Here is a 26,756-nt window from a genome sequence, read left to right as displayed (position 1 = left end):
TGTACCCCCCCAAAAAAGTTTTTTGTTTCAAAAGTAAAGATTATGTTTTTCTTCTTTACTTTATTCTGTGTAAATTTGCTTAGGCTTTGATGTATCCCAGACACTGGTTTAGAGATCCTTATTCCAAGTCAGTTTACATGTGAATACTAGTTTGCTTTGCACCAAATCAGAAAATTGAGTTTTTAGAGTCATTTAAGGCTTTAATTCAGTTAAAGGAATTATTTGTTTTTGGAGATGTTATTGCATGGACTTTGTGTGTACCTTTGTTTCAGTAATGATTTTGATCATGTTTATTATAACTTTTTAATATGTAAAACTTTAATTTTGTTTAGAGAAAAAGATTTGGATCTCAGGGTTGCAGCTTCTGGAGCACGAGACCCTGAGAAATCGGTAAGGGTTCCTGCCATCTTTTAATGTTTAATCTTTCATTTAAATCAGCCTCAAACATAGTAGCAGGTGGAAATAGAAGATATTGGGGGAAATGTAAGAATAGACCAGTTTGAACAATAATAAATCAAATTCATTTCTCATAAAACATAAAGTCCTAACTCAAGTTAATTTTTCCTTTTTCATGAGTGTATTTTAAAAATTTCTTATAAATTAATTCTTTCACTTTATGTACATACACTAGTCCATGAGAAAGTTATTTGTTTAATTTACGATAGAGGTTAATGTTTTTCTTCAGTATACCTTGACCGTTTTTTCTTGAACGGACTTCCAAACGAATTGAAATTTGTAATTCTACTCTTTGAGCAGTTTAGTGATTTTTATTTACTGTAAATCTAGAGGTAATAACCTTATTTTTACTTTTAATTTTTCAATTCTCATAATTGGAATGAATTACACACATCATTACAGTTAAGTAAGGAGAAGGTTTTAATTGATTACTCTTCTCAAGATGTATTTTTTTTTAATTGGGTGTGTAGAATTTATTTGCTAAGACAAGTTTTTGTTTCATCTTTAATGATTAAAAAACTTTAATTTCATTGAAAATTTCATTAAAAAATTCATTCTTAAAAAGAATACAGCAACTTAAGGAGTTCCCACTGTGGCTCAGTTTGTTAAGAATCTGACTGCAGTGGCTCAGGTTGCAGCAGAAATGCAGGCTAGATCCCCAGCCCAGTACAGTGGGTTAAAGATGCAGTGTTGACAGGTCACAACTGCAGCTCAGATTTGATCCCTGGCTCAAGAACTTGCATATACCATGGGTGCAACCATAAGGAAAAAAGAATACAACTTAAAATTATTCAGCCATAGGCACCTTTTGTCTTACTTTTTTTTTTAGAGCCGTACCGTGGCATATGGAGGTCCCCAGGCTAGGAGTCCATTCAGAGCTGTAGCTGCTGGCTTATGCCACAGTCACAGCACCACAGCTTACGGTCCTTAACCCACTGAGCGAGGCCAGGGATCGAACCCGCAACCTCATGGTCCCTAGTCGGATTCATTTCTTTTTTTTTTTTTTTTTTTTTTTTGTCTTTTTGCTATTTCTTTGGGCCGCTCCCGCGGCATATGGAGGTTCCAGGCTAGGGGTCTAATCAGAGCTGTAGCCACCAGCCTACGCCAGAGCCACAGCAACGCAGGATCCGAGCTGAGTCTGCAACCTACACCACAGCTCACGGCAACGCCGGATCATTAACCCACTGAGCAAGGGCAGGGACCGAACCCGCAACCTCATGGTTCCTAGTCGGATTCGTTAACCACTGCGCCACGACGGGAACTCCCTGGATTCATTTCTGCTGCGCCACGACGGGAACTTGTGTCTTACTTTTTTTATGCTAAGTATATATCCTGTGTATTATCCATTTTAAAAAGTTTAATACTGCACCAGCATCACTCCCAGTGTGCTTTTTGACTGCTCATAGAGTAAGACATTTAGATTAATCTGGGGAATCATTCTTGAGCAATTAAACATGCTGGGGAAAAAAAAGGATAAATTCCAAAGCTGAATATGTTTCCTCTATCAATAAATACCTTTGAAATAGTTTTGACAATCAAAAATTTCCTTTTAAAATCTTGAACTTTTTAATGTAATATGGTGGCATGTTAAACCCTGCATTTATAGTTACCTTAGTGTTTGACAGACCTTATTTATATTTGAAATAACCTTTAGGGTGTCCAGTTTGCTTTATGAGAATAAATAAATAAAAATATTAGATGTAATAGTTAGACCATTACTTTCGGGTTTACTTCTGATGTACAAATTTTAGAAAAGGACACATAAATAATGTTCTAGAGCAGAGGTCAGCAAACTATATAGCCTGTGGCCAAATCCAGTTGCTGCCTAGTTGTGTAAATAAAGTTTTTTTTTTTTTTTTTAATTACTTTTTTTTTTTTTTTTTTTTTTTTTGTCTTTTTGTCTTTTGTTGTTGTTGTTGTTGTTGCTATTTCTTGGGCCGCTCCTGCGGCATATGGAGGTTCCCAGGCTAGGGGTTGAATCGGAGCTGTAGCCACCGGCCTACGCCAGAGCCACAGCAACGCAGGATCCGAGCCGCGTCTGCAACCTACACCACAGCTCACGGCAACGCTGGATCGTTAACCCACTGAGCAAGGGCAGGGACCGAACCCGCAACCTCATGGTTCCTAGTCGGATTCGTTAACCACTGCGCCACGACGGGAACTCCTAAATAAAGTTTTATTGCCACACACGCTTGCTCATTTTCTTGCTCATTGTTTTGGGCTACTTTAGTAGTGGAAGAGACCACATGGCCTCCAAAGCTAGATATATTTACTAGCTGGCTCTTTATGGAAAATGTTTGCTGACTCTGTTCTGAAGAATGCTTTGATGTTAGAATACTTTGATGGCAGTTGGGTAATGAAACAGCATAGTGTTGCAGCATAATACAGTTTTATATTTAGAATTAATATCTGGTTCTAGTCTTTGCTTGATTATTATTTATTAATGGTGAGACCTTAGGTGATTTATGTACTTTCAGGGAGCCTCAGTTACCCATTTTATGAAGTAAGAATTGGATTTTCAAAATCTTTTATAGCTTTAAACTTCTGTTATTCTAACATAACTGCCTGCTGGCAGTCTGGGATAGAGATTCTTTTAAGGTCCTTTCCACCTTTAAATTTATGATTATATGTAACAAACAGATTTTTTTCTTTATTTTAGCCTGATAGACTAAAGCAGTTTAGTGTGGCACCGAGACACTTTGAAGAGATGATACCTCCTGAAAGACCCAGAGTAGCTTTCCAGACACCTCTCCCTCCTTTATCTGCCCCGCCTGTCCCACCTGCCCCATCAGTTTACTCCATCCCATCTCAAAAGGAAGATTTGCACGATGGACTCAGCAGCACCCTTGGTGAAATGGTGCCTCCCAGGTGCTTGTTTAAAATGTTTTGTATTTGGGAATTAGGTAAGGTATCACTGTATTTTATAAATGGAAGGATTTACTAAAGCAGGTAATGTTATCCTTCAGAGATTTTTGTACAATTAACAACTTTTGTCAAATAATTTCTGTTGGAAGTTGTTTTCGTTGTTGATCTTTTCTCTGTTACTGTAAAAACAAAGGAAATCCTCATAACATTCTCTTCTTGTTAGGTGCTTCAGTGTTTTTAAAAAGAATAACTAAGTACATTTAGTATTTCATTTTAGGTCATATTCTAGAATATCTATTTTTAATATCTTTAAATAACATAATACCTAGACATTTTCAATTTTGTAATTTCCACTTGGCAAATATTGAATACTTCCTTCAGTTAATGGAGAAAAATTTTCTAATGTGACTGTTTTATATATATATATATATATATATATATATATATGTATGTATATATATTACTTTATTTTCATTTCTATTTACTTCAACTCTTTCTCTGTGATTACTTAAGGCTCTGCAGCTGAAGTACCTGAAATAAAGTGTTGAGATTATAAAACCTGTAATTTAATTATTAGGATAAAGATTTGTTTCCATAGGTAAAAGACATTGTGTTATTCTGGATTAAACATAAAGAAAATCCTGTTAACATTGATATTTTCTGGGTTATATGTTCTTCTCTTTCTAGGATTTTAGCTTATTTTTTGCTTACTCTTAATGTATTAATTGTAACATTGCGTTTAATCAGGTTTTTCTCCTTTTTAACATTGATGTTTTCTGGGGTGAAATTCTTTCACTAGGACTTGGTATTTTATTTATTGCTAACAAATTATGGGAATGTGCTTATTGTATTTATCTGGTGTTTTGTTTGTTTCATGTAATGGCTTCCTGATTCAAAAGACTAGATGGTATTGGAATTATAGAGTATGGTATGATGGTCTCGGCATTGATTTAGGGATTTAAATGATTAGCTTCACTGTCTGAATTTTGAGTTAACTACACTTTTATTGAACTTCAATTTTCTCATTTGTGGAAGTGGAATAGTAGTATATGTATGAATATGTTTTTAAATCTACAGTTACAGGGTTATTGTGAGGATTAAATCTTGTATAAATCTCTATAAAAATTTAAGATTTAATGGTATTGACAGTTCCCTTTAGAGTAATTTTTCAGCTGCTTTGTTGACGTATCTATGGAGTCAGGATAGTAGGGTTAGACACATTGAATAATTAGTAAATGTAAAAAAAAATAGTCATGAGTGAAGAGAATGTTAATGCTTTCTTAACTCTTCAGAATTATTTTGAAGTATACAATGGAGAACCTAAGAAACAAAAGTGAAAACTTTCTAGATGCTTCATGCTTCATTTCTCTTCCTGTTCATCAAAAGGAATTTGCCATTTTCATTTTAACTATCGGAAAATATTGACTTGGTGGAAATACAGATACTTCCAAATCATTAATGAAGTGCTGATGTAGAGCTTTTCAGATGTTTTAACTTTATGAAATGCTGGAAATTATGTCTAAAAATTACTCTTGATATTTAAGTGGTTTCTTCTTCAACATTATGGTTTACTTCCTTTGAAAGAACAATACATTTTTAGAGTTAAAAAAATATACTTTTCTCCCAGTCAAATGGAACCCTTTTGTAATCCCTTTCTGTACCTTTTTGCTGTTTCTTCCTATACTATCCTTCGCTGTGACTAACTAGCTGAGGCATTGCCTTTCCTAGAAAACCTTCCTTATGCTTTTCTCCTCTTACCTGTGTGATTTTCAGTGTTACTGCTCCCTGTCCTATAACCTCCGTGTCTAACTGTGTTGTTTCCTTCACTAGACCCTGCTGGGATGTCTGCTTATTTCTGTTTTATTCCTGAGGGACAGAGACCATGTTTGTTCAATACTGACAGATAGTGACAAATTAGATATTAATTGGTTGAATATTATCCAAAGTTTTTGTCTTAACCTAAGTGTAGTACCTTAAATTTTGAAATTTTATACATTTTTTGAATTATAATTTTAGTTAAGAGGTTGAAGCAAGATGGTGGCTTTTCCTAAAGCAGCAGTTAGATTTTCAGTAAGATTTTTGCAAAAGAGTAATATCTTGATTTAAAAAAATTTGCAATGAAATATGAGAAGAATTTCCCAATTTTCTTTTGACATAGGATTGCACCTCTGCCTCCACCTCCCCTACTACCACCTTTGGCTACCAACTATCGAACTCCTTATGATGATGCCTACTATTTTTATGGGGCCAGGAATACTTTGGATCCCAGTCTTGCTTATTGTAAGTGATCTATAGAGTAAACATTATTTTCCAGTGATTCAATCAGGAAAATTGGTTTTTGTGCAAGTGTAAATATATACATGAGAAAAGGCACAGCTTTACTTAATTCACATGTATTTATTGATGCTCTATTTTAAAACTTAGTTAAATTCATAGTTATTTGCTTTTTATCTAGGTTTAGGAAATAACTAATTTATGTTTTCTCGCATTATTCTTTGCTAACTCCTAACTCAGAAGGAAATGGAGATTTTTTTTCCTTAGGTAACATTATTCCTTTAGGGATAAAATGTTAATAAGTGGGTCTCTGAAATACATGTGTTTATTTCTTTTAAGATGGTTCAGGAATGATGGGAGTACAACCTGCAGCTTATGTTAGTGCTCCTGTCACCCACCAGCCAGCTCCGCCTATTGCGTAAGTGGTTAGTTAAAATAATAATTTGTTGCATGATTAATTTGTCTTCCATAGAACTTGTATTATTCAATGAATTCTTTTCACCAGCCCCCTCACCCCCTTTTCCTCTAGCAACCACCAGTTTGTTCTCTGTTTATAAATCTGTTTGTTTTGTTCATTTGTTTTGTTTTTTAGATTCCACATGTAAGTGCAATTGTAAAGTATTTGTCTTTCTCTGTCTGACTTACTTTACTGTAATAACCTCTAGGTCATCCATGTTATCACACACGGCAAGGTCTCATTCTTTTTATGGCTGAGTGGTAGTCCACTGTATAAATACACCATATCTTTTCTCTCCATTGATCTAACAATGAGCATTTAGGTTGCTTCCATATTTGGCTATTGTAAATAATGCTGCAGTGAACATAGCAATGCCAGTATCTTTTCAAGTTAATGGGGTTTTTATTGATAAGTACCCATAAGTGGAATTGCCAGATTGTATGGTAGGGTTCTATTTTTAATTTGTTGAGGAACCTCCATACTGTTTCTCAGAGTGGCTGCACCAGTATACACTCCTACCACAGTGCATGAGGGTACTCTTTTCTCTACATCCTTACCAACATTTTTTATTTGTCGTCTTATTGATAATGGTGATTCTGATGGATGTGAGGTGATCTCATGGTTTTGATATGCATTCCCCTGATAGTGATGTAGTAAATCTATCCAGGTGTCTATTGGCCATGTGTCTTCCTTGGAAAAATGTCTATTTCCATATGTTTTACTACTTTAACACAACTTAATTCACAGGTGGAAATGGTGTAGGAAAGAGGCTTGTAAATATGCCGTTCATATCCCCAAGTCTGTGTTCACTGATTGGTAACTTATACCTTAGAATTTTTATTGTCCTAAATTGGATATACATTTACTTTAAAAAAATGGTAATAATAGCATTTTCAATTTACCGGGTACCTAGTATGTGCCGCTATCATGTGAGTCTCTTTATATACATTATATCTGTCAGTATTTGCAATCGAAGAAATTGAGACTTGGCTATGTAAAGTGACTTGGATAAATCCTCGGCCAATAACCATGAAGACGGAAATCTAAAGTAGTTTTGTCTGGCTTCAAAGCCTTAACTCTTTGCATTATGTCCTTCTGGTTCCCACACTGAGACTCCTTTTTTGATTAGAAGAAATGGTAGTTTATAGATCCTTACATTCTATCAGTTTTAATTGAATGAGCACTTAAATTTCTGGAAGTAATCAGTATTCTGCTCAAGCCACACTTTAGAAAGTGGATCAAACTTACAATGTAATGACAATGTAATGATTTTTGATAACTGAAGAACTTATAATTATTTGATAAATAGATATTTTTATTTTATAAACCAAAATTTGTCACCAATATAAAGTACTATCTTCACAATGAGCAAGATCTACACAGAACTAACATATAGAAATTTAAGGTTGAAAAGGATCTTTTTGATTTCTTTTTCTTTTTTTTTTTTTTTTTATTTTCCCACTGTACAGCAAGGGGGTCAGGTTATCCTTACATGTATACATTACAATTACAGTTTTTCCCCCACCCTTTCTTCTGTTGCAACATGAGTATCTAGACATAGTTCTCAATGCTATTCAGCAGGATCTCCTTGTAAATCTATTCTAAGTTGTGTCTGATAAGCCCAAGCTCCCGATCCCTCCCACTCCCTCCCCCTCCCATCAGGCAACCACAAGTCTCTTCTCCAAGTCCATGATTTTCTTTTCTGAGGAGATGTTCATTTGTGCTGGATATTAGATTCCAGTTATAAGTGACATCATATGGTATTTGTCTTTGTCTTTCTGGCTCATTTCACTCAGTATGAGATTCTCTAGTTCCATCCATGTTGCTGCAAATGGCATTATGTCATTCTTTTTTATGGCTGAGTAGTATTCCATTGTGTATATATACCACATCTTCCGAATCCAATCATCTGTCGATGGACATTTGGGTTGATTTCTTAATATGAGGTGTGGTAGTTTCAAAGACTGTGAATTCCTTGAAACGGTATGCATCATTTTTGTATATACATGTTTCTGCAGTGAAAGTAGATCATTTTTATCAATTCCTCAAAGGGATGTGGGCAGGACTCCCCTCCCAAAGATTGGGAGATACCATTAATGGACACCCTTGGTTAACTGAAGCCTGCATTATCTCTTGTGACTTTGACAGTGACATCCACTCCTCCATCTTTGATGTTAGCATTGTCCTCAGTAACCACTTTGTCATGTTCATTTCTCAACAAGGAAATAAACTTGACTGCTATGTCTGTTTGATGCACCTCCTAGTCTGTATAATTTTTAAGAAGTATGAGCCCCAGATGACCAGGGACAAGTGAAAAAAGGAAGAGCGGAAACAGGAAGATAAGCCTTCAGTTACTGGGGAATCATTGCTCTGATTTGACCCGGCACTTAGAACCTTTCACCTTTGACACAATTCCCATCCCAAGCCTCCCTAAACAGGGCAAGGTTTTAGAGATTTTATTAGTCTTATACCATCAATACCATCAACAAAATCTATGACTTAATGAAAAAAAGAGAAGAATATGTATAAGTTTATGTATTTTTTCCATTTATTTTCATTTTTGAATGCTGATTGTCTTTGCTCACAGTAGTATGTGCTTTCTTTCTGTATGCTTTTGAAAATATAGTTCTTGGAAGTTCTTTGACAGTGAACTTCCTGTTGTGGTACAGTGGAAACAAATCTGACTAATATCCATGAGGATGCGGGTTCAATACCTGGGCTCGCTCAGTGGGTTGCGGATCTGGTGTTGCCTTGAGCTGTGGTATAGATGTGGCTCAGATCCCATGCTGCTGTGGCATAGGCCAGTAGTTGCAGCTCTGATTTGACCCCTAGCCTGGGAACTTCCATATGCTGCAGGTGCGACCCTAACAAGCAAAAAAAAAAAAAAAAAAAAGAGAGAGAGAGAGAGAGACTGTAGTTCTTGAAATGTGGAAGCAGTATCACTCTTTAAGCAAAAGTGATTGAAAAATTGATGAGAGACAGACTAATAGGATGTTACGTATTTGTTTAATGAAGGAGGGTAAAAGTAAAATTAGTACAAGGATTGTTAATAAAGCTACCAGTGTCTAACTAACAAAAAGAGAGATTTCCAAAGCAGTTGGTAAAGTAGAAAGTGAAGATGAGGAACTTTCAATGTTTTACAATGGAAAATGCAAAGTTCACACACAAAAATCATAAAATATGCAAGAAAATAAACCATGAATGGGAATAGGCTTGCCAAAAAAGAATGGCAGAGATCTCGGATTAGAAATCATTAGACAAAATATAAAATGGTCACATTGATTATGTTTGTATCAGGGCATAAGAAACTCTGAAGAATGACTGGTCAGATTTGGAATACAACTAACTAGATATTTTAGTAAACTTTTTAAATATTTGGGAGTTGTAACTCAGTGGTTGAGCCTTAAGAGCAGATTTGACGTATCTCAAATGAGGATTAATGAGATAGAATAGTGGTTTTCAAATGTGGTCTCCAGGGTAGCAGCATTATGGAACATTCTAAAAACACAAAACTCTCAGTTTTCAATCCCACCTGTGAGTCAGAAACTCCATGTGGGGCCCAACAGTTCATTTCAACAAGCTTTCCTAAAGGTGTTCTCTAAAGTTTGAGAACTTATGAACTGGTACACCTGAAAAAATCATCCAAAACAGGGAGGAAAAGACGTAGAAAATATGAAAAGAGGGAAAAAATTATGGAGCTAAAAAGGGGTAAGTGTATTTAGAATTCCAGAAAAAGTGAGAGAATGAGACAGAAGTATTTGAAGAGATGATATCTTAAAATTTTCTACAATTGATAAAAGGCCCTAATCTCTAGAGTAGACGCTTAATACCTCTCAAACATAATAAATGAAAGAATTCCATAACAAGACAATCATAGCAAAACTTCAGAACACAAATGAAATACAGAGGAACTTAAAATTAGCCAGAGAGAAAAGATACTGCTTGCAAAGGAATGCCAGGAAGGAATTCAAAAGACAGCTATAGATACTATCAATTTGTTGAGATGACTTTATACTTAGCAAAATTATTTTTCATGAATGAGATTGAAATAAAAGTATTTTAAGAGAAACAGCTGAATTTACCACTAGCAGACCATTGGTAAGTAAAATTCTAAATGGGAAGGAAGGTTGCAGAGGGAAGGTCCGAGTTGCATGAAAGAGTAGGAAGAAAACAGTGTGATATATATGTAGATGGAAGTAAATAAATATGGTAAAATTATTATGGGTTCAAAAGTGAGTAAAATTAAGAGTAATAGGAATAGCATGTAATTTGGAAAGAGTTTAACGAAGTTAACGTGTTTAAAAATCTTTGTATCGGAGTTCCCGTCATGGCTCAGGGGTTAACGAATCCGACTAGGAACCATGAGGTTGCGGGTTCCGATCCCTGGCCTTGCTCAGTGGGTTAAGGATCCGGTGTTGCCGTGAGCTGCGGTGTAGGTCACAGACAAGGCTCTGATCCCATGTTGCTGTGGCTCTGGCATAGCCCAGTGGCTACAGCTCTGATTCGACTGCTAGCCTGGGAACCTCCATATGCCACGGGAGCGGCCCAAGAAATGGCAAAAAGACAAAAACAAAACAAAAAAACTTTGTATCATTTGGAAACATGGTAAAGATTTGATCAACTTTAGTTTTTGTATGGATATTGTATTTCCAGGGCTGCACCTGCGGCATATGGAGGTTCCCAGGCTAGGGGTTGAATCGGAGCTGTAGCTGCCAGCCCACGCCACAGGCACAGCAACTTGGAATCCAGGCTGTGTCTGCGACCTACACCACAGGTCATGGCAATGCCGGATCCTTTACCCACTGAGCAAGGCCAGGAATTGAACCTGAGTCCTCATGCATGCTAGTCAGATTTGTTTCCGCTGAGCCACGGTGGGAACTCCTGTCCTGCTATTTGAAAAGACTGTTGTGTTTTCTCTTGTTTTGTCATAAATGAATTTAGATTATTAATTGTATATTTGATATAGGAGTACAGTTGGACAGAATGAACTGAAAATTACAAGTGATCGAGCAGTAAATTCAGGGTTGTTTTTTGAAGATAAACCAAAGCCTTCAAAACAGTCACTTCAGTCTTACCAAGAAGCTTTGCAGCAGCAGGTATTCATTCATTTATTCATTTGTCATTCATTCATCTAATGTTGAGCATCTTATATGTTAGGACAGTGTTCCCTTAAAACTCTAATGTGGCAAAGGAGAAAAAATGCTAGTTATTTATGATTCATTGTGGTAAGTTTTGATGTAGATAGACTGAAATGCATGAGATAGGAAGAATAATTGCTTGGACTGTTAGGAGGGCTTCACATGGTTGATAATATTTGAGTTGCATGTTACACAGTGAATAAATTTGAAATCCCTGGTGTATTTAGGGAGTGGAATTGATGTATGAGAAATGTTAGATTGTGCTGATTGTGAAGGATAGCTAATAAGGGGTTTTCAGTTTCATCTTGTTCTATACAGCCAAAGGGAGGAAATTTTAAGCCAAAGAATGAAAGAAGTAGTTGATGCGAGCCAGTTCCATTTTTAGGAAGATAGGTGATTGTGACGTAGACAGTTGGAAAGAGAAGTGGCAGAGAAACCTTTTAGTAAAACTGAGGTAGTCCAGCCAGGAGGTGACAAGGCCCTGCACCAGGTGGGAAAGGTGGGGAGGCCCCAAGAGACAGTTCTGGGGTTTCATTGTAGAATGTACATTTAGAGAGTAAGGGCTCGAAGGTGATTCTGAGGTGTCATAATCTAAGAGAATAATGAGGCTGTGAACTAGGATAAGGGGAAAGAGATGGGACGCTTGGGGAAGGAGGATAATGTTCTATTGTGGTTTGTAATGTTTGAAGAGAGATTACTTGAGAGTAACGGTATCAAATATACATGTTTTGGGGGGGCGGAATACTCACCTCTTTTCCAGAGGAAACCCTGTAACTCTAGGTTTAGGTTCACCGGAGATACTTTTCTACAAAGTTTCACTTGGGTTTCCTTGAACCTTCCTTTTGTTGAGTTTTCTACATTGGGCAATCTCCTTGAAAGGTACATTTTTTTTTTAAAAAAAATAATTTTTTGTTTGTTAGGATTCTATAAACAAAAGCCTGTATTTATCTCTCTGTTCTCAAGTGAGCATATTAAAAATGTCACTGACAAAACTAGAGTTCCTAACTCTAGAATTTTATTTATGGGATGTCTTCCTTGGCTTTCCTGGCGTAGCTTAACTTTTTGATGGTTATGATTTTAAAAGTAACTTTCCAAAATGTAGCTATTTATTCATTGCCTATCTGTCTGTCTTTAGAGACCAATCCAGTGCTTATACTTGAAATGATAAGACTGTGTTTTGTATGCTTTCATAAAGTGTACTTAAATAGCCCTGCATTCTTCAAAGTGTTTTGAACCTTTAGTATCTTTTTCTTCTTTTTTTTTGTCCTTGCCTGTGCATATGAAAGTTCCTGGGTCAGGGATTGAACCTGAGCCATGGCAATGACAATGCTGAGTCCTTAACCACTAGGCCACCAGGAAACTCCTTTGTTTATTTTAAAACCTTCAACATCTTTGAATTCTGGGAATGGAGTATTCCCAGGGTAGTATGGGTATGATAAGATGTAGGGAGTCGTTGGCCCAGGCCTCATGAGTGTGGAGTAGTTTGTGACTGGCCAAATTCCATGAAAGGATAGATTTAAAGGAAAGTAGGGAGATTCCATTGAAGCTGGTGAGGTTAGGGAGGGAATGGCTCATGTGGAAGTTGGAGGTGAGAAGGAGGAGTTGGTTTAGTCCAAAATGGCATCAGTGGCTGGAAAGGACCCAAGTGACATGAAGTGAGAGAGTACTACCTGTATATTGCAGCTGTTGAGGTGTTTTTAAAGTGTATTTTTGATATTAAATTTTATAGTGAAGCATACTGAAAAAAAACCCACTTTCTCTAATAAGGAAATACAATAAAATCTTATATTAAAATTAACTTTTTGTATCAGAATACTTAGCACTTAATATGACTGTTTCTTAATGTTATCAAGATTCGGGAAAGAGAAGAAAGAAGAAGGAAAGAACGCGAAGAAAAAGAAGAATACGAAGCTAAACTAGAAGCTGAAATGAGAAGTTATAACCCCTGGGGTAAAGGTGGAGGTGGTGCTCCTCTGAGAGACACGAAAGGAAATCTGATAAGTATGTCATTTCCCTTGATCTGTTGTTTTCTAAAGAAACTAAGTTTAACTTTTTCAAAGAATAAGGAGTAGAAAGAAGTGGGAATCCTAGTCTGCAAGGCAAGGTCTGTTTTTATGTAGCTTAATGCAAAAGAGATGTTTTGATAGTAAACACAATGACAGGTTAAGAAGCCTCTCTTCTTCAGATTCATTTATTACAAAATTTTCATTCTCTAATGATAATAACTCAGTTAGTCAATGTTGGCAAGTTTTTACCCAAACTAGTAGTTAGAAGTTTCAAAAAATTTCTAGTAAAAATAATAAAACCCTATTGCAAGTTTTTTTGTTTGTTTGTTTGTTTTTTTGTTTAATTAGACATTTTAAAAGATAGAGACAGAGAGAGACACAGAGAGAAATGTAGGTAGAAAGGAAAGTTGCTTTTAACCAGACTGCCTCATCTGGGAGACGGTGGACCCATTGTCCCTGCCCTTCCAAAATCTCCTTCAAAGATTTTGCTTGGACATGAAAGCTTTTAAAGGGAAAAAGGGAAGCGATCTTAGTCAGTTATTGAATTTGGAGGTCAGAGTGTGCAGGCTTGTTGACTTGTGGTTTTTATTTTCTTAATTTTTTTTTTTTGGCTTTTTGCCATTTCTAGGGCCGCTCCCGCAGCATATGGAGGTTCCCAGGCCAGGGGTCTAATCGGAGCTGTAGCTGTCGGCCTACACCAGAGCCACAGCAACGCGGGATCCGAGCCACATCTGGAACCTGCACCACAGCTCACAGCAACGCCGGATCCTTAACCCACTGAGCAAGGGCAGGGACCGAACCCGCAACCTCATGGTTCCTAGTCGGATTTGTTAACCCCTGAGCCACGACGGGAACTCCCACTTGTGATTTTTCTTTAGATGCCATCTAGTTCACACAGTTTGTTCATGGGATTACTGAAAGGGAAGCTGGGGAAGAGATCTGGTCATCTATTAATTACTCTTCTTCATTTTTATTTCTTTGATATACGGAAAGAACCAAGTTAGGCAAGATATTGTGTGGTCAGAGATTTGAAAGGTGTGGTAGGACCTGAGATGAGTAGAGCATGGGGGTGCCTGGTTTAAGGTTAGTAACAAGATAAAGGGGCCTTTTGCAGAGAACCCTTTCCTGCAAAGAGCTCTTTCCTGCCCAAAGCTGCTTACATTATGTTAATTCATATATGCCTTATACTTGCACAATGCAAGACTCCTTTGAAAAATAAAGACCTGGTCTCAGAAATTTTCTGTCGGGTTGTAGAATTATGTTGATTTATCTTTCATTTATGTACTTTTAAAATGTTCAGTCTAGAAATCTCACAACAAGCACTTTAACACGAGTTTTTATACAAACTTATTCTATACTTGGGATGGTCTTTGATTAGCTTTTAGCTAAGAATAAAAGTAGAGGAAGATAGTGGGTTTTTGAAAATTGTGTAATTTGAAATGGGACATGAATAATTAGAAACCTATTAAAGTGGTAAAAATGTAAATTTCATGTTCTTAAGGTATATGTATTGCTGTAGGAATAGTTGAGTGATAAAATCAGAAGATTTTGGGAGGCATTGAGTTATTAAGTATTATGCCTTTGATTCTTTGCTAAAGATGGATTTTTAAAAAAGATTTAAGGCCCACTTAAAATTAATAACATAACTCTTTTCTTTCTCGAAGGATTTATGCCTATCCTGTCTTCACAGAATAAATACTTTGTTTTGAAGACTAGAACTCTTACTCTATAGATGAGGTTTTAGGCGATACATAGATAAACATTTATTTTTAAAGTTAAATGTTTATTTGGCTATATATTAGAAAAGCATTAGTTTTATAGATAGTGCTATAACCATTTCCTATGAAAGTGAAGGCATTTATTGAAAAATGCTCTAACAAACAGCCGCCAGTTCTCAGAGTCTTAAGGCTTAAGGAGGTGTAAGTTCTCACTTAGGTCACATTCTGATGCCATTTGAATGGTTCTCCTCCAAGAAGTGACTTGGGAAACCAGCCACTCCCATTGTGTCACTCCTCTGTTTTGGAGATCTCTGCTTTTGTCCATACAGATGTGGTCCAGAGGGTAGGAGAACAAGTTGAAAATTTTGTTAGGGCTTGGCCTGAAAATGGAGGAGTATTATTTTTGTCTTTGTTCCATTGTTCAGACCTAGCATTGTTATAAGATTCTATTCTAACTGCTTGGGAGGCTAGGAAGTTTAGGTTTCTTTATACTCAGGAGGAGAATATGAGATTGACAAGCATCCACCCAGTCTTTGCTAGAGTAATGTAAATTGTGATTTGATAAAAACATAACAGTTACCACAAAGGAGGTGCTTATCTAACAGAAACTTACACTGTAATAATTTCCTAGAAGTTTCCAGCTTGCCTCTAAGATTATTTCCAGTTCACACAGTACAGTTACAGTGTTTTACATGCATTTAATTGATGGAAGGGAGTAGGGTAAGTGTGTATTATTGAATGATAAAATATTGTTTTAGGATTCCTTGACCTAACAGGAGTGGAGCAAATTTTTCTGAGATTTTTATTTTAAGTAGTATTGCTTAGTTTGCTTATTTAATGCTACAGTCATGCCATGAAATAGAAAAGATACTATTTTTATCAAATGTAGTGGAACTCTTTTTTTAATGGTATTTTCAAAGAAATAAACTCAACACTTAAAATTGGTTTGTTTTGTATGTGGCTGCTATATTTTAGAGAGAAAGGGAATATAGTTTTTCTGTTATATTTGAAATGTGTAGTGAAGATCAGTGTTGTGCTTTACTTCATGTGATGGCCAAGACCCATGTAACAGAGGTTGTGTTGGATAACTTAAATTCAGTTTCTGGCTTTTCTAATTACTCCTGTTTCATCTTGAATCTTTTATTGTAAAGAAATTAAAGAAAACTGAATGTTCACCATTATCTTAGCTCTCTTTAGGAAAGATGTCTTTATGAAGTAAATTAGTTATTAATAAAATACCAAAATCCGTTACTCATACAGTTGTAACATAGCATCAACCCTTTCAGAGTAAATACCTCTCATTTTGATTATTTGTACACCACTTAAAATGTCTCCTTTCTTAGTTCTTTATTTATTAAAATTCTTTATTCAAGTTCCCATATGTTCTGATACTAACTCACAGACTTTGAAAAACTTATGGTTTCCAAAGGAAACAGTTTGGGAGGGTGGGGGGATGCTTTGGGGGTGTGGGATGGAAATCTTATAAAATTGGATTGTGATGATCATTGTACAACTATAAATGTAATAAATTCATTGAGTGATTAAAAAAAATAAAAAGCACAGGCTGACAAACATGGGGAGGAAAAAAACAGCAACGTTCCCATATGTTCTAGTGTCTTTCGGGGGCGGATGGGTAAACAAACTGTGGTACATCCCTGTGATGGGATGCTACTCAGCATTGAAAAAGAATGAACTATTGATGCACAGAACAATTTGGAAGACTCTCAAAGGAAGTCTTAAGGGACAGAAGCCTTTCTGTAAAGTTTATATACATACGTATTCTCAAAATCACAGAACTGTAGAAATGGAGAACAAATCATTGCTCAGCAAAGATTGTGGCTGAGGAGAGGGAGTAACTATAAAGAGTCAGAATGATGGAGTTTTGGAGCTGATGAAACTGTTGTGTAACCTTAATATGGCGATGTTACATGACTCTGTGTTAAAAATTTTTAAAACTGTACACCAAGAGAAAAAAAGTTAAAAAAAAAAGCTTAACCAATTTGAAAGAGAGCAAAAATATCGCATAGTTCTAATTGATGAATAGCAAGATTTCTTTACATGTATTTAAGTATTTATTTGCCCTAGTTAGATTTATATTTGTTTTTATGCTGTTTATTGATATACAATTTGCATACAATAAAATTCATCCTTTTTTGTGTATTGTTCAATGAGTTTTGATAACTGATTCTGGTAACCATTGCCCCAATCAAAATATAGAACATTTCTAACCTATCCAGCCCTATACCCTTGTTAGCCTCAGAGCTGCTCTCTGGCACAATAGTATTGCCTTTTATGTCTTTTTTTAAACTTAGTATGATATTTTTGGGATTTATCCATGTTGTAATATAGGTCAGTAGTGTATTTTTAAAAATTACTGAATAGTGGAGTTCCCGTCGTGGCTCAGTGGTTAACGAATCCGACTAGGGATCATGAGGGTGCGGGTTCGATCCCTGACCTTGCTCAGTGGGTTAGGATCCGGCGTTGCCATGAGCTGTGGTGTAGGTCTCAGACGAGGCTCGGATCCTGCGTTGCTGTGGCTCTGGTGTAGGCCGGCGGCTACAGCTCCGATTAGACCCCTAGCCTTGGAACCTTCATGTGCCGAGGGTGCAGCCCTAGAAAAGGCAAAAAAAGACCAAAAAAAATTACTGAATAGTATTCTGCTTTGGGGAGGTACCCCAATTGTTTATATATTTACCAGTTAATGGACATTTGGATTGTTTACAGTTTGAGGCAATTATGTATAAAGTTATAAACATCCACTTACAGGTCTTTTTGTGAACATGTTTTCATTTCTCTTGGGTAAATGCCTAGGAATGGAATTGCTGGGACATATAGTAAGTGTATGATTAATTTTGTAAGAAACTGCCAGACCTTTTTCCAAGTGATTGTGCTATTTTGCATTCCCAGCAGCAAAGCATGAGATTTCCTGTTGTTCTGAATTCTCATTAGCACTTGAAATACCTGTCTTAAAAATTTTAGTCATTCTATTAAGTGTGTAGTGATATTTCATTGTAACTTTTTGTTTTGAAATAATTTGACTTACAGAAGAGTTGCAGAGGTATTACAGAGTACCCTTCACCTAGTTCTCTGATGTTGAATTAAATTGTAGACCTTACTTGGATTTCTCCAGTTTCCCCATAATGTCCTTATTCTGTTCCAGGCTCTAGTCCAGATTCTGTACAGCATTTAGGCCTCATCTGTCTCCTCCATTCTGACAGTTCTTCTGTTTTTCTGTGTCTTTTTTGTTTTTATATATATGTTATATATATATGTTTATATGTATTTTATATATATGCTTTGTTGTGACGTAATTCCCCTATCATATAATTTACCCATTTAAAATATACAATTCAGTAGTTTTTCATATTCATAGAGTTGTGCTAAAATCACATTGTCAGTTTTAGAACATTTTTCCATTTTGAATTGACTTGGTACCTTTGTTGTTAACCATGAAATTATTTCCAGACTCTGATTTATGTCCTGTTGATCTAGATGTCTATACATATGCCCTATTACTCTCTTTATTACTGTAGCTTTGTAGTAAGTTTTGTTTTTTTGTTTGTTTTCTTTCTAGGGCTGCACCCGAGGCATATGGAGGTTCCCAGGCTAGGGGTCTTAATCGGAGCAGTAGCTGCTGATCTATGCCACAGCCACAGCCAGATCTGAGCCGCATCTGTGACCTACACCACAACTCACGGCAACACCGGATCCTTAACCCACTGAATGAGGCCAGGGCTCGAACCCGCAACCTCATGGTTCCTAGTTGGATTCTTTTCCCCTGCACCACAACGGGAACTCCTGTAGTAAGTTTTGAAATTGAGAGGTATGAGTCCTTGAACATTGCTCTACTTTCTTCAAGACATTGTTTTGGCAACTTGACTTCTTTTGGCATTTTCATATAGATTTTACTCTGTTTGTCAACCTTAAAAAAAATCACTGTGGGATTTTTCATTGGGATTTCATTAGCTTTAGAGATCAATTATGGGACAGCCTGCATCTTAATTTAACAGTATTGAGTCTTTTGATTCACGGATGTGGAATATTTATCCACGAATTGGTCATAGTTAACTTCTCTTAGCAATATTTTAGTTTTCATATAACATATTTTGTTAATTGTATACTTAGGTATTTAATGTGTTTTGATACTATTTAATTTATTTATTTTTGGCCACACCCACAGCATGTGGAAGTTCCTTAGGCCAGGGATTGAATCCAAACTGCAGTTGAGATCCACCATTGCTGAGGCAATGCCTGATCCTTAACCCAAGCTGGGTATCTTGCCCATGCCTCTGCAGGGACCCCAGCCACTCTGGTTGGATCCTTATCCCACTGCACCACAGTGGGAACTACTGATGCTATATTAAAAGATACATTTTAAAAAGTTTCAGGAGTTCCTGTACTGGCACAGTGGTTAACGAATCCGACTAGGAACCATGAGGTTGCGGGTTCGGTCCCTGCCTTTGCTTAGTGGGTTGATGATCCGGTGTTGCCGTGAGCTGTGGTGTAGGTTGCAGACGCGGCTCGGATCCCGCGTTGCTGTGGCTCTGGCATAGGCTGGCAGCTATAGCTCCGATTCAACCCCTAGCCTGGGAACCTCCATATGCCGCAGGAGCGGCCCAAGAAATAGCAAAAAAAAAGACAAAAAAAAAAAAGTTTCAGTATCTATTTACTCATTGCTAGTTTGTTGAAACATAGTTGATTTTTGTATATTGTCCTTGTTCAACTCACTCATTAGTTTTAATAGTTTTTTGGGGTAGATTCTTTGGGATTTTCTTATGTAGACAATCATTGTTAGCAGAGTTTTACTTTTTCCTTTCCAATGTGAATGCTTTTTACTTATTTTACTTTCCTTTTCACTGATTAAGAACTTCAGTACAATGTTCTGAAGCATCATGACAGCAGACATTTTTGTCTTATCCCTAATTTTAGGTGGAAAGCTTTCACTCTTTCACTATTAAGACTGATGTTAGCTGTTAGGGTTTTTTTTTTTCTTTTTTTTAGTGCTGGGGTCGAATTGGAGCTGCAGCTGCCAGCCTGTGCCACAGCCACAGCAATGCAGGGGTCCAAGCCTCATCTGTGACCTATGCCACAGCTTGCAGTGATGCCAGATCCTTAACCCACTGAGCGAGGCCCAGGGATCAAACTAGAATCCTCATGGATCCTAGTTGGATTTTTAACTGCTGAGCCACAACGGGAACTCCCAGAATTTTCTTAATAGGTTTTTTTTTTTTTTTTTTTTTTTAAATCAGGCCTAGGATATTCTGTTCCTAATCAGAGTTTTCATCATGAGTGTATGTTGAATTTTGTTAACAAAATGTGCTTTTCTACAGTAAGTAAAAGATAATCTCATCTTTCTTTCTAACTCTCTTGACATGTGGTGAATTACTTTGATCTTTTAAATGCTGAACCACTCATATTGGCATAAACCCTTTTTATTCATACTTTACTGTCTTTTTTTACATGTTGTGGAATTTGATTTGCTAATTTCTTTCTTCTTCTTCTTCTTTTTTTTTTTTAAAAGCTTTTTTAGGGCCACAGATGTGGCATATGGAAGTTCCCAGGCTAGGGGTCAGACTGAAGCTGTAGCCAATGGCTGCGCCACAGCCACAGCAATGCCAGATCCAAGCCACATCTGTGGCCTATACCACAGCTCAAGGCAACATCAGATCCTTAACCCACTGAGCAAGGCCAGGGATCGAACCTGCTTCCTCATGGATGCTGGTCAGATTTGTTTCTGCTGAGTCACAGTGGGAACTCCCCAGAGCTGTTTCTTTAATATGCTTTTCCACTCATCTTCACATGCAAAGCTCCTGTCCAGTTTCTAAATTCAACCTGTTTTAAATAATGCAACAGGATGTGAGCTTTCCTGATTCTAAAAAGTCACTTTCTCTTTGGTAATATTCATGTGTTATTTGCCATGTTCTACCTGGTATTCTAATTGTGATTCATGTTGAAAATACATCCTTCAATATAACTAGCTTCCTAATAAGCATTTCCTATGTCCAGGTTTAAGTCACTTTCACTGCTGCCGTATTATCTCAGTTTTTTTTTTTTTTTTTTTTTTAATGGAGAAAAACAGCTTTTTATCTTGTTAAAGCTTTTGAGTTCTATAATCATTCAAGTTAGTTTTTAAGGTTGACTGGTTGTTTGACTTAGTCTTACATACTGAGATTTTTGCCATGTGCATGTGGTGTCTGTTGCTGTGTTTACCCAACATGTAGTATTTTAAAATAACAAACATTTTATCTTGTAGTTCTTAAGTCAGTAATTTGTGAATGTTTTAGCTGGATGGTTTCTGTCTCAGGATCTTTCATGAAGTTGCAGTCCAAGATGTCAGTCAGGGCTATAGTCATTTGAAGTCTTAATTGTGACTGGAGAATCTTTTTCATCAGTGGCTCCCTTACATGGCTCAGGAGGTCTCAGTTCCTTGCTATGTGGGCTTCTCCATAGAGCTCCTTAAGTGTCTTTATGATGTGTAGCTGGCTTTCTTCAGGGTGAGTGATCCAATAGATCAAGCAAGGTGGAAACATCTTTTATGAAGTAGCCTGGAAAATCATATAGCATCATTCTTCAGTATCCTTTTCATAAGAAGTGGTCTACACTTGAAGGGAGGGGAATTGAGCGCCATCTTTTAAGGGAGGATTGTCAAAAAAGTTTTGGATATATTTTATTTTATTATTATTATTATTTTTAATGGCTGCACCTGTGGCATTTGAGAGTTCCCTGAATATATTTTATAACTCCACTCCATATGATATTTTTTCACTAGGGACGCTAATGATGTTGGATAAATTTTACTATGACTTGTTTTGAATTGTTGCTATGTTTGTCCTGTATTTAAGATATTCAGAGTTCTAAAGTAACATGAATATGGTTTTTATGGATTGTCAAAGATCTATATACTTGTACGTTCTTTACTAATTTTGAGTTTATTTTGTAAGGTTATTTTTTGAAAAATTTCTTACATGTTTTGATAATTTTGTTTGTGTTTTCAGGGCACCAAGATACCAATGCATTGTTCCAATTCTGTCCTATTGTTTTTCTCCCCATTTCCCTACTTTAAGAAAATGTAGTAAGCATACTAATTATGGAAGTGTATTTATTGAAATAAATGGCTTATTTTTCCCTCTCAGCTGATTTGAATAGGATGCACAGACAAAATATAGATGCCTACCATAACCCAGATGCAAGGACATATGAAGATAAAAGGGCTGTTGTATCTCTAGACCAAAATTTAGCCACTTCAAATGCTGAGAACCTAGAAGATTCTGCAAATAAAAACTCAGGTTTTTAATCATATTCTATTTTTTTAATTCATTTTTTTTTTACATTTCTAAAGTTGTTCAGTAGCATTTCTTTTCTGTTCTCTGACAGGGTTCTTACGGTGATTTTGAGACTTTGCTTACCCTGTGTGATGAAGCAAAACACATTATTCCTGCTATTTATAGTAACTTTTCCACATAGGTATTTTGAAAAAAGTGAATGAGGAATTACATTTTGCTTCTTAAAACTGTGTATTTCTTCTTAGCTTTATTACTTGCTTATGTATGCTTTTGCTGCTGCTTATACTTTTATTTTGCTGGTGGGAAGGACTTTTCCTAAAATCAAATAGTCTTTTTACCCATACACAGTTTGCTTCTTATAAGAATTAGTTTGAATTAGTGAGAACCTGTCAGATGTTGTATGAGAAATCGCATAATGAAATTCATGTTTTGCTTGTTTTATAATCATTTGCCCTCCCTTATAATACCACAGTGTACAAAGAAATAAATGAACTTATTAAAAGTTTTCTTTGGGAGTTCCTGTTGTGGCTCAGCGGGTTACAAACCTAACTAGTATCCATGAGGATGTGAGTTCTATCCCTGGCCTCACTCAGTGGGTTAAGGATCTGGTATTGCCATGAGCTGTGGTGTAGGTTACAGATATGGCTCGGATTCCACATTGCTGTGGCTGTGATGTAGGCCGGCAGCTGCAGCTTCAATTGACCTGTAGCCTGGGAATTTCCATATGCTGCAGGTGTGGCCCTAAAAAGCCAAAAAAAAAAAAAAAAAGCTTACTTTAACCTCTGGTCACATTTGCCTTACTTAAGCAAATATCTTTGATTTGCTATTAAATAAGGTCCTTTTAATTAAAAGTTCTGTAAATCGAAGATTATTCAATATCTTCTTTATGACTTTCCTGGAAAAGTTGTCATCATCTTTATCAAGCATATATGAAAATGTTACATATTTAAAATTCAAGGAAAGTTAATGGAATATATCACCTTGCACTATATTTTCATGCCTATAAAAGTAACCATTTACTTACTACAAATTCTCTTTTGTGTTTCCACAAAAATCTTGATTTTAGTCTAGAAAAGAACTCTATATTAGGAAACCCTTCTAAAATGTCACAGACTGATCTTCTAAAAATTTAGTCTTCAAAAAAATTTGAAAACTTTTAATACATGTGACTTATTTCCCTAATAGGCAGACTAAATTGGGAGTTTGATTAGAATTACTAGCCTTGCATTTTTCAAGCCTTTGATGGTAGTAGCACTAATCCGTGCAGCCTTTTTGAACACTTCAGGAGATGTGTTGTGTGTTGTTTCCATGGACAGCCTGTATCACTGTTTGATCTCTAATTAGAAGAAAAATGAAGAAAATGCTTTCCTACTTTGATCCACAATAGATTTTTACACAGTGGATCAAGTTTTGATTTTGGAATACTAAAATTAGAACTTGTGATTTTGATGAAATTATTCATTTGTCTCACTCTGAGTCTAACAGCATTGTCAAAAACACCTTTTCATTTTATTGAAGAGGATTTTGAATTATTTCTGATTATCGTTTTTCCTCTTCACTGGCTTCTTCTCCTGGTAGTCTGCATTGAGATCAGTGGTACAGATCCTTTCTCTACCCTTCTCTTCCACACCCAGTATTGTTTGTAGTTCCCTCTTAGCTAGAACTTTCTCTAGACGCCTAGAACACTAGAGGCGTCTAGCTCTGTTTACCAAGCAAAAGCGCTGGAGAAATCATTTCTATGACCTCTTCCCAAGATCACATGCAAGTTTGATGATTAAATATAACAGCAGGATCTATCATCTGTTGGCTTTCTATACACCACCAGGATTTTGGTGCTGCTCTTGTGGCCAGGATGCTCTAGTTTAAAAAATCATATAAAATCATAAAATGTTAAAATTTCCCTTTCTTTGGTGAATTGAAATTCCCCAAATTAACTTCATTCCCAAAGAATTAACCTAAAATAGACTTTCTGAATGCAAGAAACTATTGAGTCACCTGTTACGTTGCTATGCCATCATATATATGTATAAGAGTATGTGTGTCTTTATATACTCGTGTGTGCACATACACATGTGGCATATATTTTAAAGGCCTTAGAAAACTTGAGTATATCTGAAAGTTGAATATTATAAGTGAACTTAAAATTCATAATCCTCTATTTTTTTTTATCATTAGGCCTGTTTTTGAGGCCCTTCTTAATTAAGCTTATTGTTTTTCTTTATGGTTCTTAGATTTAAAAAAAAACATGAAATCCATACTAATTTGGCTTAAATTTATTCTTTTGGCTTATTGTGTGATGCCTGGTTACATTTTCATTTTCTTTGTTGGAGCATGTGTTTCCCTTTGGTTTTATTTTTATAGTGCTTTTGTTTTTAAAAACTTACATTGCTTGTCTCTATTTGTTATCTAATTGCCTCAAAGGTTTAGAATTTAAATGATCATTAAAGTGAAACATACCACTCAGTTTTGTTTTACTAGTTAGCTTTTCCACCATAAGATTTTAATGTTTAGGTATTTATTTGGCCTTCTCCCAATCTATTCAAATAAGCATTAATGAATTTAAATACCAAGGCAAAATAGACCTAAATGATAGCTAAACTGCAAAGTAGTTGGCCTACACATACTACACAAGTGAGAAATAAATGCTTTAGATCGATGGTGTAAAGAAACTAGAAAGGGATATAAAAAATTATGAGAGGCTTAAATTTAAATACCATTTTTTTCTTCATTCAAAGAGACCTCTAGGATGTAATTATTTTCCATGTTGCTTTTATGAAATAAGTTTTTCCTTTCCCAGAATGTTTAATAACATTTATAGGTAATATACAGCATATTTTTATTTTTCATGTTTATATCTCATTAACCTGATAGAATTTTTAAATAAAAATTACTGCAGTGATTAAAGCAGTCAACCTAGTCTGTAAAAAATATTTTTAGAGCTGAGTTTCTAATCTGTTGTTTAAACGATGGATGGAAATCGACTTTTGGCATTACTGATTTTTAAAACAATTTGGAAATTTTTGTATGTGTATACATAATACATTTTAAGGTATAATTAAGCAGTATTCTTAAGGAAAGGATAATTACATTTCATACATAGGAATTTAAACATGTACTTTTTTTCTGTTTATAAAGATTTTCTTTAAAGCCTTTGCTGCAGTGAGAGTTTAGGTCATTAACTTTTATGTTTTCTTGGTGTCTTTCAGGTATAGATAATGATTTTTCAACTCTGTATTAATTTTGTTTTAGTTTCAACAGTTTTCTTTCTCTCTTTACTTTTTATCTGGTCTTTAGATTCTGATCTCAGCCTTCTTTTGAGTTCAACCTCTGGACTCCTATATTTAGCACATTTTTTCAAAATTTGATTTTATTAGCAAAGTCTTCATTCTTTAACCTTTACGTTTTCTAAGCATTGGCTAATGGTATGTTTTTGTAAAATTTCTCTTTCAAGGTCATATGCAAACACAGAGCTCTCCTTTTGCTCGGGGAAATATATTTGGTGAGCCTCCAACTGAACTTCAGATTAAACAGCAGGAATTATACAAGAATTTTCTTCGTTTTCAGGTGAAATGCTTATTTGATCTTTGTTTCAGCATTTCGTAAGAATTTTAATAAACTAAACTTGGAAAAATTTTATCTATAAGATAAAGAATAAATTCTAAAATGCTATGCATTTATCTAAAATATCTAATTTATATCAGATATAAATTACATTGTATTGTAATTTAATTTATTATTATACTATTTTACTTATATCTGAAAAAAAATACAGAGACAGGTATACCAGTTAATATAATCTTTTCTAAATTTTATTAAATAATTAATTGTTAAAGAATGCTGAAATTTAAACTGAAATATTTAATAAAATGTTCACCTATTAGGCATAGAATCAATCTTTCTAGAGAGCTTATGTGTTAGAAGATAATTAGTTTTTTTTCTAAATGATTTGATACTGTTGACTCAGTTGAATAGTTTGTAAATAAATATAATAATACATTTTGCAGTCTTTTGAAAATTTGTGTATGTAAGCACACAGCATTTAAAATATTAGAAATGCCCAAAGGAAGACACTTGAGCATTATGTATTTATTCAGCAAACAGGTTTATTGAACTCTCATACTGTGTCCACCTTTGGGATGGATCCTGAGGTGAATGTTTTCTCTCTTACCTCCCTCCCCTCCATATCCACACTTACATCCCAGTGTCAGATTGATCCTGTGGCCAGGTTAATTTTCCTTTGATATGACATCTTATGTTTTTCTTCGTTATTCAAACCTGGCAGTCGCTTTTATTTTCTACAGAAAATGTCTGTATTCTTTAGTCTGACATTTAAGGCTGTCCAATTTAATCCTGACCTCTTAAACAAATTCTTCTTAAAAAGATTCTATTCAAACATGCCATTTTTCTAATCCTAATTATTGTGGACCCTTAAATAACACAGCGACATAATGGATATAATCTTAAGAATGATTCGTCTGACTTTACTGTCGGGAATGTATTTTTGGAAGATTTAAAAGATTGGAAGCAAGGCTGTTTCACTAGAGTGGTGACAGTGGAAA

At 35.6% G+C, this 26,756-nt stretch overlaps 1 protein-coding gene across 16 annotated transcripts in view; it reads left to right on the top strand.

Annotated features, from left to right (window-relative positions):
• Positions 1 to 26,756, top strand: part of CSPP1 (centrosome and spindle pole associated protein 1) — a 230,271-nt gene that overhangs the window by 161,221 nt on the left and 42,294 nt on the right. For 12 of the 16 annotated variants that reach the window (XM_013996695.2, XM_005663039.3, XM_021089274.1 and 9 more), the window contains 8 exons: positions 333 to 390; positions 3,116 to 3,324; positions 5,480 to 5,601; positions 5,935 to 6,013; positions 11,019 to 11,148; positions 13,044 to 13,191; positions 22,048 to 22,200; positions 25,649 to 25,761. In XM_013996695.2, the coding sequence (XP_013852149.1) occupies positions 333 to 390; positions 3,116 to 3,324; positions 5,480 to 5,601; positions 5,935 to 6,013; positions 11,019 to 11,148; positions 13,044 to 13,191; positions 22,048 to 22,200; positions 25,649 to 25,761 (1,012 nt within the window). The remainder of the gene's footprint in view (positions 1 to 332; positions 391 to 3,115; positions 3,325 to 5,479; positions 5,602 to 5,934; positions 6,014 to 11,018; positions 11,149 to 13,043; positions 13,192 to 22,047; positions 22,201 to 25,648; positions 25,762 to 26,756) is intronic. The other 4 variants (XM_021089277.1, XM_021089276.1, XM_013996702.2 and 1 more) reach the window with 2 other exon arrangements.

Source organism: Sus scrofa, chromosome 4, assembly GCF_000003025.6.
Source record: "Sus scrofa isolate TJ Tabasco breed Duroc chromosome 4, Sscrofa11.1, whole genome shotgun sequence".
Taxonomy (NCBI): domain Eukaryota; kingdom Metazoa; phylum Chordata; class Mammalia; order Artiodactyla; family Suidae; genus Sus; species Sus scrofa.
Note: the sequence above shows the minus strand (reverse complement) of the source record. Positions and strands in the feature narration are given on the sequence as shown.